General features: G+C 43.7%; 1 protein-coding gene across 1 annotated transcript in view; it reads right to left on the bottom strand.

Annotated features, from left to right (window-relative positions):
* Positions 1-16,133, bottom strand: part of TRPV4 (transient receptor potential cation channel subfamily V member 4) — a 165,571-nt gene that overhangs the window by 4,666 nt on the left and 144,772 nt on the right. The window contains exon 15 of the mRNA XM_077295721.1: positions 2,159-2,280. Coding sequence (XP_077151836.1) covers positions 2,159-2,280 — 122 coding nt within the window. The remainder of the gene's footprint in view (positions 1-2,158; positions 2,281-16,133) is intronic.

Here is a 16,133-nt window from a genome sequence, read left to right as displayed (position 1 = left end):
ATATACATACATATCCACATACATATATACACAGTGCCTTGCGAAAGTATTCGGCCCCCTGGAACTTTCAACCTTTTCCGACATATCATGCTTCAAAGATAAAAGATACCAAATGTAAATTTTTGGTGAAGAATCAACAGCAAGTGGAATACAATTGTGAAGTTGAATGAAATGTATTGGTTATTTTTAATTTTTGTGGAAATTTAAAAACTGAAAAGTGAGGCGTGCAACATTATTCGACTCCATTAACTTAATACTTTGTTGCGCCACCTTTTGCTGCGATTACAGCTGCAAGTCGCTTGGGGTATGTCTGTATCAGTTTTGTACATTGAGCCACAGAAATTCTTGCCTAGTCTTCCTTGGCAAACAACTCGAGCTCAGTGAGGTTTGATGGAGATCGTTTGTGAACAGCAGTTTTCAGCTCTTTCCACAGATTCTCAATTGGATTGAGGTCTGGACTTTGACTTGGCCATTCTAACACCTGGATATGTTTATTTGTGAACCATTCCATTGTAGATTTTGCTTTATGTTTGGGATCATTGTCTTGTTGGAAAACAAATCTCCGTCCCAGTCTCAGGTCTTTTGCAGACTCCAACAGGTTTTCTTCAAGAATGGTCCTGTATTTGGCTTCATCCATTTTCCCATCAATTTTAACCATCTTCCCTGTCCCAGCTGAAGAAAAGCAGGCCAAACCATGATGCTGCCACCACCATGTTTGACAGTGGGGATGGTGTGTTCAGGGTGATGAGCTGTGTTGCCTTTATGCCAAACATATCATTTGGCATTGTTGCCAAAAAGTTCAATTTTGGTTTCATCTGACCAGAGCACCTTCTTACACATGTTTGGTGTGTCTCCCAGGTGGCTTGTTGCAAACTTTAAACGACACTTTTTATGGATATCTTTGACAAATGGCTTTCTTCTTGCCACTCTTCCATAAAGGACAGATTTGTGCAGTGTACGACTGATTGTTGTCCTACGGACAGACTGTCCCACCTCAGCTGTAGATCTCTGCAGTTCATCCAGAGTGATCATGGGCCTCTTGGCTGCATCTCTGATCAGTCTTCTCCTTGTTTGGGATGAAAGTTTAGAGGAACGGCCGGGTCTTGGTAGATTTGCAGTGGTATGATACTCCTTCCATTTCAATATAATCGCTTGCACAGTGCTCCTTGGGATGTTTAAAGTTTTGGAAATCATTTTGTATCCAAATTCAGCTTTAAACTTCTCCACAACAGTATCACGGACCTGTCTGTGGTGTTCCTTGGTCTTCATGATGCTCTATGTGCTTCAAACAAAACCCTGAGACTATCACAGAGCAGGTGCATTTATACGGAGACTTGATTACACACAGGTGGATTATATTTATCATCATTAGGCATTAAGGACAACATTGGATCATTCAGAGATCCACAATGAACTTCTGGAGTGAGTTTGCTGCACTGAAAGTAAAGGGGCCGAATAATATTGCACGCCTCACTTTTCAGTTTTTGAATTTCCACAAAAATGTAAAATAAGCAATAAATTTCGTTCAACTTCACCACTGGGTTCCGTTTGTTGTTGATTTTTCACCAAAAATTTACATTTGGTATCTTTATGTTTGAAGCATGATATGTGGGAAAAGGTTGAAAAGTTCCAGGGGGCCGAATACTTTTGCAAGGCACCGTATATATGTATATGTACACACACACAGTATTTATATATTTCTAGTGATATATCAAATCAATATCAAAAATGTTTGATACATTGCACTACAATAGCATTATGTAAAAGGAGACCTGTATACACAATTTCTACAAACATTTTCTAAAAAATACAACATTCAAATGTTAACCCCAGATGAAGCCATTGTCATGAACCCTATTTGGATGCTGAATTGCTCATCCATTAAACACGGTATATGCATTAACAATCTGCTCATTTTAAAGCGAAGTTGTAATGTTGTCAGAGGATTGTTTGATGAATCATTTACCTCTAGGAGAAAACCATGCTAATAGCGATAGAAGTAATCCATTAAGCAAATTCAAGTCACAAGGCTAATAAAGTAATGACCTCACAAGCATGAATAGAGGGGAAGGAAAGTTATCAAACTTTATCTGACCCTCTAAAAGTAAAAAATGTTGGAATGTATCTACACAAATTATGCAATGGTGAAAATGCCTACCTCTCCGAAGACGTCCCACAGTTTGTGAAAAACCATAATATTGATAAGTATCGTTCTTCCCAGGGTCCTCATTAATAATGCCAAGATTCTGATTCCAATGAGACCAATTCACTTCATCCACCCTAAAATGAATACAACATATGAAGTTTAATAACACATGCCTGTAACATGCTTGTACCATGTAGACCATGTCCCTGTACGGTCAGACACAGCCATTACACCGTACATAGCAGGGACACATTTATAAGTATAGGGACATTTTTATTAAACACATCCGATTGTGGAAATTATTATTCCAAGAGGTATTGATTAAAATGAACTTAAAAATTAACTTTGTTAGTGGGAAAAGCCCTTCAAGGGTTCTTATTAATGTGGAGAGTGCAATATTTGTCATTTTATGGGTTCAAACACAGTTTTTATTAACCTAACTACATAAAAACAATATATCCTTTAGGATTATATCAATTGCAAAACTCATAATGTCATTTATGTTTTGGTATGCCTCTGTTCCAAGGTCTATGTGAGGCAGACTTCTCAAGAATTGCAAAGGCGCATACAACAACATGTCTCTAATATTAATTTAGCCAAACAAGATCATGCTAAAATGTAAAACCTTATCCACTGTAGCTTCTCATTTTTAACATTTTTACACTGTTAAAGGGAACCTGTCAGCAGCATTGTGCACAGTCGCCTACAGACAGTGTCAGGTCGGCGCTTTAATACTGATCAAAATGATACCTTGGTTGATGAAATCCATCTTGTGGTTGTTGTTTAATCTTTATTTTCAGTTTTGAGTTAATGATATGCTCGGGCTTCGGGGCGGCCTGTGGGGGGGTCATGCACCACTCCCTTCACTTTAACCACCGAAATGCTGTGATCGAATGAGATCACAGCATTCCGGTAGCCGGATCGGAGACCACGCGGCGTAGCGTGGGGTTCCGATCATTGTCATGGCGACCCAATGTCATTGCGACCCAATGTCATCATGACGATGACGTTGGTTCACCAGAGCTAGGAAACTTGCTGATCATGCGCAGTGCATAATCAGTAACTTTCCCTGTCAGTGCAGAGCTGACAGTTTCTATAGCATGGGAAGGCTGCTGCATCTCCATGCTGTAGAAGAGATCACAATGCAAAAAATGTATGTCCCATAGTGGGACTAAGTAAAAAAAAGTTAAAAAAAAAGTTAAACTTTTTTTAAATAATTGTAAAAATATATAAAAAAGCAAAAATAATAATAAAAATCAAAAGATATTGCATCTATAAATAAATGTTTTAAAGAAATAAACAATAAAAGTACACGCTTGGTATCGCCGCGTCTGCAACGATCTGACCTATAAATTGGTTTCACTAGGTTAAGCCCTTTAGTGAACACCATAAAAAAAATTAAAAACAAGGCAAAAAACAATACTTTATCATCATACCGCTGCAGCGAAAAGTGGAATAAAACGCGATAAAAAACATGGATATAAATAAATATGGTACCACTGAAAACATCATCTTGTCCTGCAAAAAACAAGTCACCATACATGTCTATCAGTGAAAAAATAAAAAAGTTATAGCTCTCAGAATAAAGTAATGCAAAAATAATTCTTTTGTCATAATAGTTTTTATTGTGTAAAAGCGCCAAAACATAAAAGAACAATATCAAATTTATCACACATGAACCCCCCAAAAGAAATAATTACTGTTTTTTGTTCATTTTGCCTCCCAAAAATCTGAATAAATAGCGATCAAAAAATGTCATGTGCGCGAAAATGGTACCAAAAAATGTCAACTCGTCCTTCAACAAACAAGCCATAACATGACTTTGTGGGCCAAAATATGGAAAAATTATAGCTCTCAAAATATGGTGATGCAAAAAATATTTTTTGCAATAAAAATTGTCTTTTAGTGTGTGACAGCAGCCAAACATAAAAACTGGTATCGCTGTAATCGCACTGACCCGAAGAATAAAGTCGCCTAATCACTTATACCGCACAAGGAATGGTGTAAAAAATAAATAAAACCAATTCTTCACCTGCTGTTGATTTTTTCATTCTGCCTCCCAAAGATGGCAGTAAGGCTTGGTGCACATTTATCCTGCACCCTGCGCTGAGTGTGTGCATTGGGGTTTCCGTGTAAATCTCTTAAATACGTGATTCAGACAGAACCTTTGGCAGAAAATTCCCTATAATGAGGCAGATAGAGGCACTGTGGATGCAGTCTGACTTGTGATTCAGTGGTGTCCGACTTTTTAGGATTGCATAAAAGTGCCGTTGGCCACAGTTTTGTGCATTTCTGAAAAGAAATACAAAAAAAACCAGACGGAGTCCAGAGTAACTCTGCTGCCTCATTATAGTGAATGTATCCCTCAGGGGTTTCATCTGAATCACGTCACTCAGAGATTTAGATGGAAACCCCAAAGTGGTCAGTGCAGAGCGCCGGATAAATGTGATACCAAATGTTATGTAAAATGTTCCCAATAAAAGCTTCAACTCAATCCACAAAAAAATGCAAGTCCCCACTCAGGTCTGTCATCTGTTAACAGAAATATAGGAGGCTTCCATGTTACTTGTAACATAAAGGCACTGGAAGAACGAAATGGCTCCTCACTAGTGTTGAGCATTCCGATACCGCAAGTATCGGGTATCGGCCGATACTTGCGGGTATCGGAATTCCGATACCGAGATCCGATACTTTTGTGGTATCGGGTATCGGTATCGAAACAACATTAATGTAAAAATGTGTAAAAGAGAGAATTAAAATAAAAAATATTGCTATACTCACCTCTCCGACGCAGCCTGCACCTTACCGAGGGAAGCGGCAGCGTTCTTTGTTTAAAATTCGCGCTTTTCTTTCCTTTACGTGAAGTCCCGGCTTGTGATTGGTTGCGTCGCAGTCACATGGGCGATGCAACCAATCACAGCAAGCCGTGACGTAATTTCAGGTCCTTAAGGATTTTAAAATTATGTCCCGGCTTTGTGATTGGTTGCGTCGCAGTCACATGGGCGACGCAACCAATCACAGCAAGCCGTGACGTAATTTCAGGCCCTTAAGGATTTTAAAATTACGTCCCGGCTTTGTGATTGGTTGCGTCGCAGTCACATGGGCGACGCAACAAATCACAAGCCGTGACATCACGGGAGGCTGGACATGCATTTTAAAATGCGCGCGTGTCCAGCCTCCCGGCTTGTGATTGGTTGACCGCGACGCAACCAATCACAAGCCGGGACGTCACGGGAGGCTGGACAAGCGCGCATTTTAAAATGCGCGCGTGTCCAGCCTCCCGGCTTGTGATTGGTTGACCGCGATGCAACCAATCACAAGCCGGGACGTCACGGGAGGCTGGACAAGCGCTCATTTTAAAATGCGCGCGTGTCCAGCCTCCCGGCTTGTGATTGGTTGACCGCGATGCAACCAATCACAAGCCGGGACGTCACGGGAGGCTGGACAAGCGCTCATTTTAAAATGCGCGCGTGTCCAGCCTCCCGGCTTGTGATTGGTTGACCGCGATGCAACCAATCACAAGCCGGGACGTCACGGGAGGCTGGACAAGCGCTCATTTTAAAATGCGCGCGTGTCCAGCCTCCCGTGACGTCACGGCTTGTGATTGGTTGCGTCGCCCATGTGACTGCGACGCAACCAATCACAAAGCCGGGACGTAATTTTAAAATCCTTAAGGGCCTGAAATTACGTCACGGCTTGCTGTGATTGGTTGCGTCGCCCATGTGACTGCGACGCAACCAATCACAAAGCCGGGACGTAATTTTAAAATCCTTAAGGACCTGAAATTACGTCACGGCTTGCTGTGATTGGTTGCGTCGCCCATGTGACTGCGACGCAACCAATCACAAAGCCGGGACTTCACGTAAGGAAAGAAAAGCGCGAATTTTAAGCAAACAACGCTGCCGGTTCCCTCGGAGAGGTGAGTATAGCAATATTTTTTATTTTAATTCTTTCTTTTACACATTAATATGGTTCCCAGGGCCTGAAGGAGAGTTTCCTCTCCTTCAGACCCTGGGAACCATCAGGAATACCATCCGATACTTGAGTCCCATTGACTTGTATTGGTATCGGGTATCGGTATCGGATTGGATCCGATACTTTGCCGGTATCGGCCGATACTTTCCGATACCGATACTTTCAAGTATCGGACGGTATCGCTCAACACTACTCCTCACCCACCAAAAGAAATTCAGCAAATTCTCATGAGCCCTACAGTGTACCTAAACCACATATTGCACTCACGATTGGCATTTCTGAAGCGATGAGAGCCCGCCTAACTTACGGGTGCATGCCTCCAGAAGCACGGGCTGAGCATAACATACTGGTGACCACGACGTACTGGTGACTGCAACGGCAGTTTGAAATTTTCACTCGCCAACATTCATTGCTGCTTGTTTCTGAAAAATACCCATGGAGTCAAAATTTTCACTAGACCTGTAGATAAATTCTCCAAGAGGTATAGCTTCCAAAATGGGGTCACATGAGGGGGGATTCTGCTCTTTTAGCAATATGTGCTCTGTATATGGAATCCGCAAACTGTTCTAGGAAAATCTTCGCTCAAGGAGGTAAATAGCGCTCCATTCCTCCCAAGTCTCTCTGTATGGATAAGTAGTACTTTACAGACACATATGGAGTATTGACACGTTCAGTAGAAATTGTGGGAAAAATTTTGACGCCATTTTACCCACTGGTGTGAAAATGTAAAATCTGGGGATGAAACAAAATTTTGGTGGTACAAATGTAGTTATTTTTTCTTCCCTGCAAAATGGTATAAAATTCGGTGACACACCTGTGGTATCAAAATGATCACTGCACCCCTAGATGAACTGAGAGGTGGAGTTCGTAAAATGAGGTGTGACGCTCTGCTGTTTTGGCACCTCTTGGGCTCTCCCAGTGGGTCATGGCACCTGCAAACCGTAACAGTAAAATCTGGCCCTCCTTGCCTTCTGAGTTTTGCACTATGCCTGTGCCTGAGAAATATTTCCTGATTAGATGTAGGATATTGGCACACTCAGGACAATATGGACCTCAGTTTGCTGTAAAAAAAATTCCTATTAGGCCTTACAAAAATTAAAAACTTGGGGCTAAAACAACATTTTAGAGGTAAAAATTTAATTTTTCTTCACTGCTCAGTGGTATAAAATTTCTGTGATATTATCACTGCACCACTAGATGAATTCATTGGGGAGTGTAGTTTGTAAAATGAGTTCACAAATGGGGGGTTTCTGTTGTTCTAGCACCTCAGGAGGTCTGCCAATGTGACATGGCACCCTCAAACCATCCCAGCAAAATCTGAACTCCAATATGGCACCTCTTCCCTTCTGAGCTTTGCACTGTGCCTCAAAAGTAATATTCCCTTACATATGGGGTATTTGGAAAAATTTGGAGCCAAAATAACAATTTTGTGGGGAAAATATGATTTTTTTTATATTTTCACGGCTCAACGTTATAAACTTCTGTGAAGCACCTGGGGGTTCAAGGTGCTCACCATGCATCAAAATTCATTTCTTGATGGGTCTAGTTTCCAAAATGGAGTCACTTGTGAGGAGTTTCCACTGTTTAGGCACATCAGGGGCTTTCCAAATGGGATATGACATCTGATAATGATTCCAGAAAATTTTACATTCAAAAAGTCAAATGACGCTCCCTCAAGCCATGCCATGCTCCCAAACAGTAGTTTTCTCCCTCATATTGAGCATTTGCATACGAAGGGGAAATTGCACAACAATTTGTATGGAACAATTTCTCATGTTACCCGTATGAAAATGTAATATTTTGTGCTAAAACTATATTTGTGGGGAAAATTAGATTTTTTTAAATATTTTTACAGCTCAACGTTATAAACTTCTGTGAAGCACCTGAGGTTCAATGTGCTCACCACACATCTAGATCAGTTCCCTGAGGGGTCTAGCTTCCAAAATGGTGTCACTTGAGGGGGATTTTCATTGTTTTGGAACATCAGGGGCTCTCCAAACGTGACATGGCATCCACCAATTGTTCCAGCAAATTTCCAATTCAAAAAGTCAAATGGCGCTCCTTCCCTTCAGAGCTCAGCCGTGCACCAAAATAGTGGTTTTATCCCCCATATGGGGTATTGGTATGCTTTCGAGAAATTATACAACAAATTTTGACGTCCATTTTTTTCCTGTTACTATTGTCAAAAAAAAAAATGGATCTGAAATCAATTTTGTGTGAAAAAAAAAGTACAATTTTTTTTTTTTCAAAAAATTCCTGGGAAGCACTTAAAGGGTAAATAAACTTATTGAATGTGATTTTGAGCACATTGAGGGATGCAGTTTTTGATGCCTCAAAGTGACTTTAAATGTGATGTGGTCCCTAAAAAAAAAAAAAGGTACATTTTGCTTGAAAAATGAAAAATCGCTGGTCAAGTTTTAACCCTTGTAACTTCCTAACAAAAAAAATTTTGTTCCAAAATTGTGCTGAAAAGTCAAAGTTGGAAAATTACGAAATTTTCGCCAAATTTCCCTTTTTTCACAAATAAACGCAAGTCATACCGAAGAAATTTTACCACTATCATGAAGTACAATAGGTCACAAGAAAACTCTCTTAGAATCTCTGGGATTTGTTGAAGCATTCCAGAATTATTACCTCAAAGTGACATTGGTCAGAATTATAAAAAATTGGCCTGGTCATTAATGTGCAAACCACCTTAGGGGGTAAAGGGGTTAATCAGTATAACGGCGCCGACCTGACACTTGTTGTGTACCTACTGTGCACAATCATGCTGACAAGCTCCCTTTAAAGCATGCGGTTTCAGGTTACTGGCCTACAGAACATCCAAGTCAATATACGACACTGTGATCATCAGAGTGAGCTACTCCGTCTAAAATCAAGATAGATTTTTAATTTGGATTCAGTGGATCTGAGGTGCATCAATAAAGATTTATCTTCTCTTATTTCTTTTACATTAAAGTTACTGTTTACTTTTGATCATTATTTGTCATATTTAATCTCCTCATATTTTCCCTTTTTTTTTTAATCTCCCTCCTACACGATCCAATCATTTCTCAGCTTTCAGGGTTACACTTTTTATATACACAAAAATGCTTTTGTTTTTCTTTACACTTATTCGCAAATTGTTTTTATTCATGATATCACATTATACACCCACACACATCTTACAATGATCAAATTTTTATGTTACACTATATTACAGCACATCACATCATTTAGTTTACATACTTACCTTTCGGTGTGATATATATATTAGTTACAGTGTATTTTCACACCCTCTCTTGCATTTTGCACTGAACACTTTTAACTTGTATATTATTATATTATTTATTCATCTATGCTGGATATTTTTTGTTTATAAAGGTTAATTCTTTAATATGGCACATCAGTTATAATTTCATATACAGTGGCATGTAAACTCTTGGACACCCCTGGTCAAAATTACTGTTAATGTGAACAGTTAAGCAAATTGAAGATAAAATGATCTCTAAAAGGCTTAAAGTTAAAGAGGACTCATTTCCTTTGTATTTTAGGCAAAAAAATATATATACATTTTCAGCTTTAAATTTTAGAAAATTCACAAAGGAAAATGGGCCGATGCCAATGGACCCTTGGAGATGTATGTGCGCAGATAACTTTGACCAAGGTTTCAGACATTAGCCTGTTAGGATTATGGCTTGTTCACTATCATCATTACGAAAGGACAGGTAATGCAAATTTCTAACCTTGTGCCAAAAAACAGCAGCCATGGGTTCTAAGCAGCCACCTAGCACTCTGAAAATGGTGGAGTTCCACAAAGCAGGAGAAGGCTATAAGAAGATAGCAAAGCGTTTTCAAGTTTCCTCAGCTCAAAATGAAATTAAGAAATGTCAATTAACAGGAACAATGGAGGTCAAGATAAGGTCTGGAAATTTCAGTGAGAGCTGCTTGTAGAATTGCTAGAGATATAGCAGAACCCCCACTTCACTGCATAAGACCTTCAGAAAGATTTAGCATACTCTGGAGTTGTGGTACATAGTTCTATTGGTCTGAGACACCTGCACAAATATGGCCTATGGTAGAGTCATCAGAAAAAAACCTCTTCTGTGTCCTCACCATAGGAAGTATGCATCAAATTTATGCCAAAGAACATCTAAACAAGCCTGATGCATTTTGAAAACAAGTCCTGTGTACCAATGAGGTTAAATAGAACTCTTTTCCCACAGTGATCAAAGGTATGTGTGAAGAAAAAAGGGCACAGAATTTCAGGAAAAGAACATCTGGACTACCATTAAGCTGTGCTGCAGCCAATGGCACTGGGAACATTTCTTGGGTAGTGGGGAGAATGGGATCAGTGAAATTTCAACAAATTCTTGATGTTAATCTGTAAAAAAGCTGAAGTTGAAAACAGGTTGGTTTCTAGAAATGGATAATGATCCTAAACACACGTCAAAATCCACAATAGACTACATCAAAATGAACAAGCTCAAGGTTTTACAATGGCCCTCATAGCCGTCTGATCTGATCATCATTGAAAATCTGTGGTTAGACTTCAAAAAGAGAAGTGCTGGAAGAATTTTTCAACGCAGGATGGAAGAAAGTTAGTAATCAGAGAACGTGCTCGGATAAGGTCTTCGGCGTGCTCGAAAAATATGTTTGAGTCCCTGCTGCTGCATGTCTTACAGCTGTTCGACAGCTGCAACACATGCAGGGATTGCTTGTTTGTTCAGCAATCCCTGCATGTGTTGTGGCTGTTGAACAGTCACAAGACATGCAGCTGCGGGTCTCGAACATATTTTTCGAGCACACCGAAGACACTCGGTTGGCACCCAAATATTCTCGATTAAAACCTTATCAGAGCACGTTCGCTCTTCACTAATGGAAATCCCTCAAAAAAACAATTGAAAGACTCTTGGCTGGTTACAAATATCACTTACAAGCTGTGAAACTTGCAAACAGGAGTGCTACTAGGTACTAACCATGCAGGGTGTCCAAAATTCTGCTTTGGCCTTTTTTTTCTCGTTATTTTTAAAATGTAAAAGATGCCTAAAATACTTAGGAAATGTGTCATATTTAACTTTAGGCCGTTTAGAGATCATTTCATCTTCAACTTGCTTAACTGTTCACAGTAATAGTAATTTTGACCAAAGGTGCCCAAACTTTAATATGCCCCTGTAATCCATATATTTACATTTTTATTATTCTTGTTGGTATTAACTTCATACTTACAAGTAGTGTTGAGCGATACTTTCCGATATCGGAAAGTATCGGTATCGGAAAGTATCGGCCGATACCGTCAAAATATCGGATCCAATCCGATACCGATACCCGATCCCAATGCAAGTCAATGGGACGAAAATATCGGAATTAAAATAAACCCTTTCTTAACTTGTAGGTTCATTCTACATGAAGGAAAACAACTAAGAATAATGTAGGATGTATTGGGGGACGTGGCGGAGACATTAAAGGCACAGAGGTTTAGCCCAATGTAAATAGAATAGCAGGATTTTGTTTTGTTTTTTATGACGTTCGGCGGTAGAAAGATTTTGACTATGTTAATTTTTTTTTTATTTTGTCAGATATTGATGTTTCACTACTTCCACGCCCTTCACCTTCTTTTTTACTTCTCCCACACTTTCTTCTTCATTATCTTCATCATCAGCTTCTTTGACATCAACTTCTTCACCTTATTCATCTTCTTCTTCATCTTCTACCTATTATTTTTTTGGTTACATTGTTCATATTCTTTTTATTTTACTATTATCTTCATCATATTCTACTTCTTCATCATATTCTTATTTGTGACAGGCATTCCCGTAGTTGTTATCTATAAAAGTTTGAAGATTACACCTTCCGTTCTGCCTGTCACAAAACAGTTACATTTGTCCGCGTTCAGTTTGGCCTGCAGCATCAGGCTTTATCCAGGGGCACCACGAGGAGGAACGGACTCACCCCCATACACTGCTTAGTCTTCTTCTGCTTATAATTTAGATAATATTTTTTGCTCTGATATTTAGTGTTATGCTTAATGTTCTTCTGCTCTTTGTTCTGCAGCCTCTTGTTCTTCTGCTTCTCGGTCTTCCAGGTCGTCGTCGTCTCCAGGGTCGTCGTCTCCGGGGTCGTCGTCATCGGGGTGGTCTTCAGGGTCGTCGTCTCCGGGGTCGTCGTCATTGGGGTGGTCTTCGGGGTCATCGTCTCCAGGGTCGTCGTCATCACAGTGGTTGTCGTCTCTGGTGTCGTCGTCATCTTAGGGGTGGTCTTCCGGGTCATCGTGTTTAGTCTCTTGAACTTGGAAATGTAGCAGAAGGTACAAGAAGGCTGAGAAAATGCCGAGAACCAGCTGATGGAACTGGAACTCGGATGGCTACCCGAAGGTCCAAGAGCCAATGGAACTACCGAGGACCAGCTGACGTTACTGGAACCCGGTTACTAAGCAGGAGGTACCCGTGCCTGAAAGCACTACCAAGGACCACCTGACGTTGGTGGAACTCGGATACCCAGAGGGAGGCACCTAAGCCAAAGGCTCTGCCCGGAACCAGCTGACGGTACTGGAACCAGGATGGGGAGCAGAAGGTACAAGAGCAAAAGACACTGCCGAGAACCAGCTGACGGTGCTGGAACCCGGATGGGTAGCCGAAGGTCCAAGAGCCAATGGAACTACCGAGGACCAGCTGACGTTACTGGAACCCGGTTACTAAGCAGGAGGTACCCGTGCCTGAAAGCACTACCAAGGACCACCTGACGTTGGTGGAACTCGGATACCCAGAGGGAGGCACCTAAGCCAAAGGCTCTGCCCGGAACCAGCTGACGGTACTGGAACCAGGATGGGGAGCAGAAGGTACAAGAGCAAGTGTCTGCGTGGCTTTTGCAGGACACGATGCCGGCTGCACAGCAGGGGAACAGCTGGCGGTGCTGAACCCCACTGACACATTGGCTGGTGTTTTTCTCTGTGCAGCTAGCAGTACCGGGCCCCAACTGGCGGTGTTAGAGCCCGGAGTCAGCAGGAGGAGGAGATGGAGCAGAGTGTAGGCCGAAGCCTGCACTGGCGGCAGCTTTTGGGTCTGTTGTGCCTGCGTGGCAGTTGCAGGACACGTTGCCGGCTGCACAGCAGGGGAACAGCTGGCGGTGCTGAACCCCACTGACACATTGGCTGGTGTTTTTCTCTGTGCAGCTAGCAGTACCGGGCCCCAACTGGCGGTGTTGGAGCCCAGGGCTCTGCAGGGGGAGCAGAGTGTAGGCCGAAGCCTAATTGAACCAATTTCAAAGGTAACCTTTAACCCCCCCTCAGGGGTTACAAAGTAGAAGAGCCACAGCTTATGCAGCAGTAGTGCTGCACAAGTCAAAGGTTGCTCTTTTAATTTTGCTCCTTGCACACGCTGAATGAAACACGTATAACATTTAGCCCTTTAAACAGTCAAACTGTGTTGGAGGCGCGAGTTCCCTTTGTAATGAGACGCAGCACAGATGTCAAGAATCCCACCTTGGTGCTGGGTGCAGCCTCCTGAGCGTTGTTATTTGCTGTACAGGAGTCTGCGCTGTCGTGTGATCCCCTGGCCTAGCGCTGTTAGCGCTGCCCATGTTCTGGCATCATTTAATGTCGGCCGGTGCGGTTCGCGATGACCATGAATCCCAGCCCCGCAGTGTCTTAACATTGTTAAAACACTGCGGGGCTGGGATTCAGGGCCTGGCGCAGCACATATGTTCGCCTCTGACACTCGGGTCCTTACACCCGCTTCAGACTGTGCGGCGTCATCTGATCCCTTATCGCATGCCACGGCCATGAAGCCGCACAGTCCGCAGAAGGCGGAAGGAGATGAGGGACAGGCGAACTGATGCACTGATCATGCCCGTCAATCACACCCTCGCAGTCCCAATAAATAAGACAACGAGGGGCGTTGTGTGGGTCAGGGCGGCCGCGGAGGCGCAGGCAGCCAAACAATGATGCCAGAAGACGGGCAGCGCTACCAAGGGGGTTGCAGCGTGTCATTACAAAGGAAAGTCACACCACCGGGACGGTTAAATGGTCACACAGAGGACACATTTTAGACGTGTTTTCAGTTCCACCTGTGCGAGGAGAATACGTTTATGAGCCACCTTGCACACATGCAGCATTACCGCTGTACAAGGTGGCCTTTAAAACGTACAAACGCCTGGGGGAGGGGGGACAGGTTCCCTTCAATTTCAGTTCTTGTGTCTGCGTGGCTTTTGCAGGACACGATGCCGGCTGCACAGCAGGGGAACAGCTGGCGGTGCTGAACCCCACTGACACATTGGCTGGTGTTTTTCTCTGTGCAGCTAGCAGTACCGGGCCCCAACTGGCGGTGTTGGAGCCCGGGGTCAGCAGGAGGAGGAGATGGAGCAGAGTGTAGGCCGAAGCCTGCACTGGCGGCAGCTTTTGGGTCTGTTGTGCCTGCGTGGCAGTTGCAGGACACGTTGCCGGCTGCACAGCAGGGGAACAGCTGGCGGTGCTGAACCCCACTGACACATTGGCTGGTGTTTTTCTCTGTGCAGCTAGCAGTACCGGGCCCCAACTGGCGGTGTTGGAGCCCAGGGCTCTGCAGGGGGAGCAGAGTGTAGGCCGAAGCCTAATTGAACCAATTTCAAAGGTAACCTTTAACCCCCCCTCAGGGGTTACAAAGTAGAAGAGCCACAGCTTATGCAGCAGTAGTGCTGCACAAGTCAAAGGTTGCTCTTTTAATTTCGCTCCTTGCACACGCTGAATGAAACACGTATAACATTTAGCCCTTTAAACAGTCAAACTGTGTTGGAGGCGCGAGTTCCCTTTGTAATGAGACGCAGCACAGATGTCAAGAATCCCACCTTGGTGCTGGGTGCAGCCTCCTGAGCGTTGTTATTTGCTGTACAGGAGTCTGCGCTGTCGTGTGATCCCCTGGCCTAGCGCTGTTAGCGCTGCCCATGTTCTGGCATCATTTAATGTCGGCCGGTGCGGTTCGCGATGACCATGAATCCCAGCCCCGCAGTGTCTTAACATTGTTAAAACACTGCGGGGCTGGGATTCAGGGCCTGGCGCAGCACATATGTTCGCCTCTGACACTCGGGTCCTTACACCCGCTTCAGACTGTGCGGCGTCATCTGATCCCTTATCGCATGCCACGGCCATGAAGCCGCACAGTCCGCAGAAGGCGGAAGGAGATGAGGGACAGGCGAACTGATGCACTGATCATGCCCGTCAATCACACCCTCGCAGTCCCAATAAATAAGACAACGAGGGGCGTTGTGTGGGTCAGGGCGGCCGCGGAGGCGCAGGCAGCCAAACAATGATGCCAGAAGACGGGCAGCGCTACCAAGGGGGTTGCAGCGTGTCATTACAAAGGAAAGTCACACCACCGGGACGGTTAAATGGTCACACAGAGGACACATTTTAGACGTGTTTTCAGTTCCACCTGTGCGAGGAGAATACGTTTATGAGCCACCTTGCACACATGCAGCATTACCGCTGTACAAGGTGGCCTTTAAAACGTACAAACGCCTGGGGGAGGGGGGACAGGTTCCCTTCAATTTCAGTTCTTGTGTCTGCGTGGCTTTTGCAGGACACGATGCCGGCTGCACAGCAGGGGAACAGCTGGCGGTGCTGAACCCCACTGACACATTGGCTGGTGTTTTTCTCTGTGCAGCTAGCAGTACCGGGCCCCAACTGGCGGTGTTGGAGCCCGGGGTCAGCAGGAGGAGGAGATGGAGCAGAGTGTAGGCCGAAGCCTGCACTGGCGGCAGCTTTTGGGTCTGTTGTGCCTGCGTGGCAGTTGCAGGACACGTTGCCGGCTGCACAGCAGGGGAACAGCTGGCGGTGCTGAACCCCACTGACACATTGGCTGGTGTTTTTCTCTGTGCAGCTAGCAGTACCGGGCCCCAACTGGCGGTGTTGGAGCCCAGGGCTCTGCAGGGGGAGCAGAGTGTAGGCCGAAGCCTAATTGAACCAATTTCAAAGGTAACCTTTAACCCCCCCTCAGGGGTTACAAAGTAGAAGAGCCACAGCTTATGCAGCAGTAGTGCTGCACAAGTCAAAGGTTGCTCT

The sequence above is a fragment of the Ranitomeya variabilis genome, chromosome 1 (assembly GCF_051348905.1).
Source record: "Ranitomeya variabilis isolate aRanVar5 chromosome 1, aRanVar5.hap1, whole genome shotgun sequence".
NCBI classification, from domain to species: Eukaryota; Metazoa; Chordata; class Amphibia; order Anura; family Dendrobatidae; genus Ranitomeya; species Ranitomeya variabilis.
Note: the sequence above shows the minus strand (reverse complement) of the source record. Positions and strands in the feature narration are given on the sequence as shown.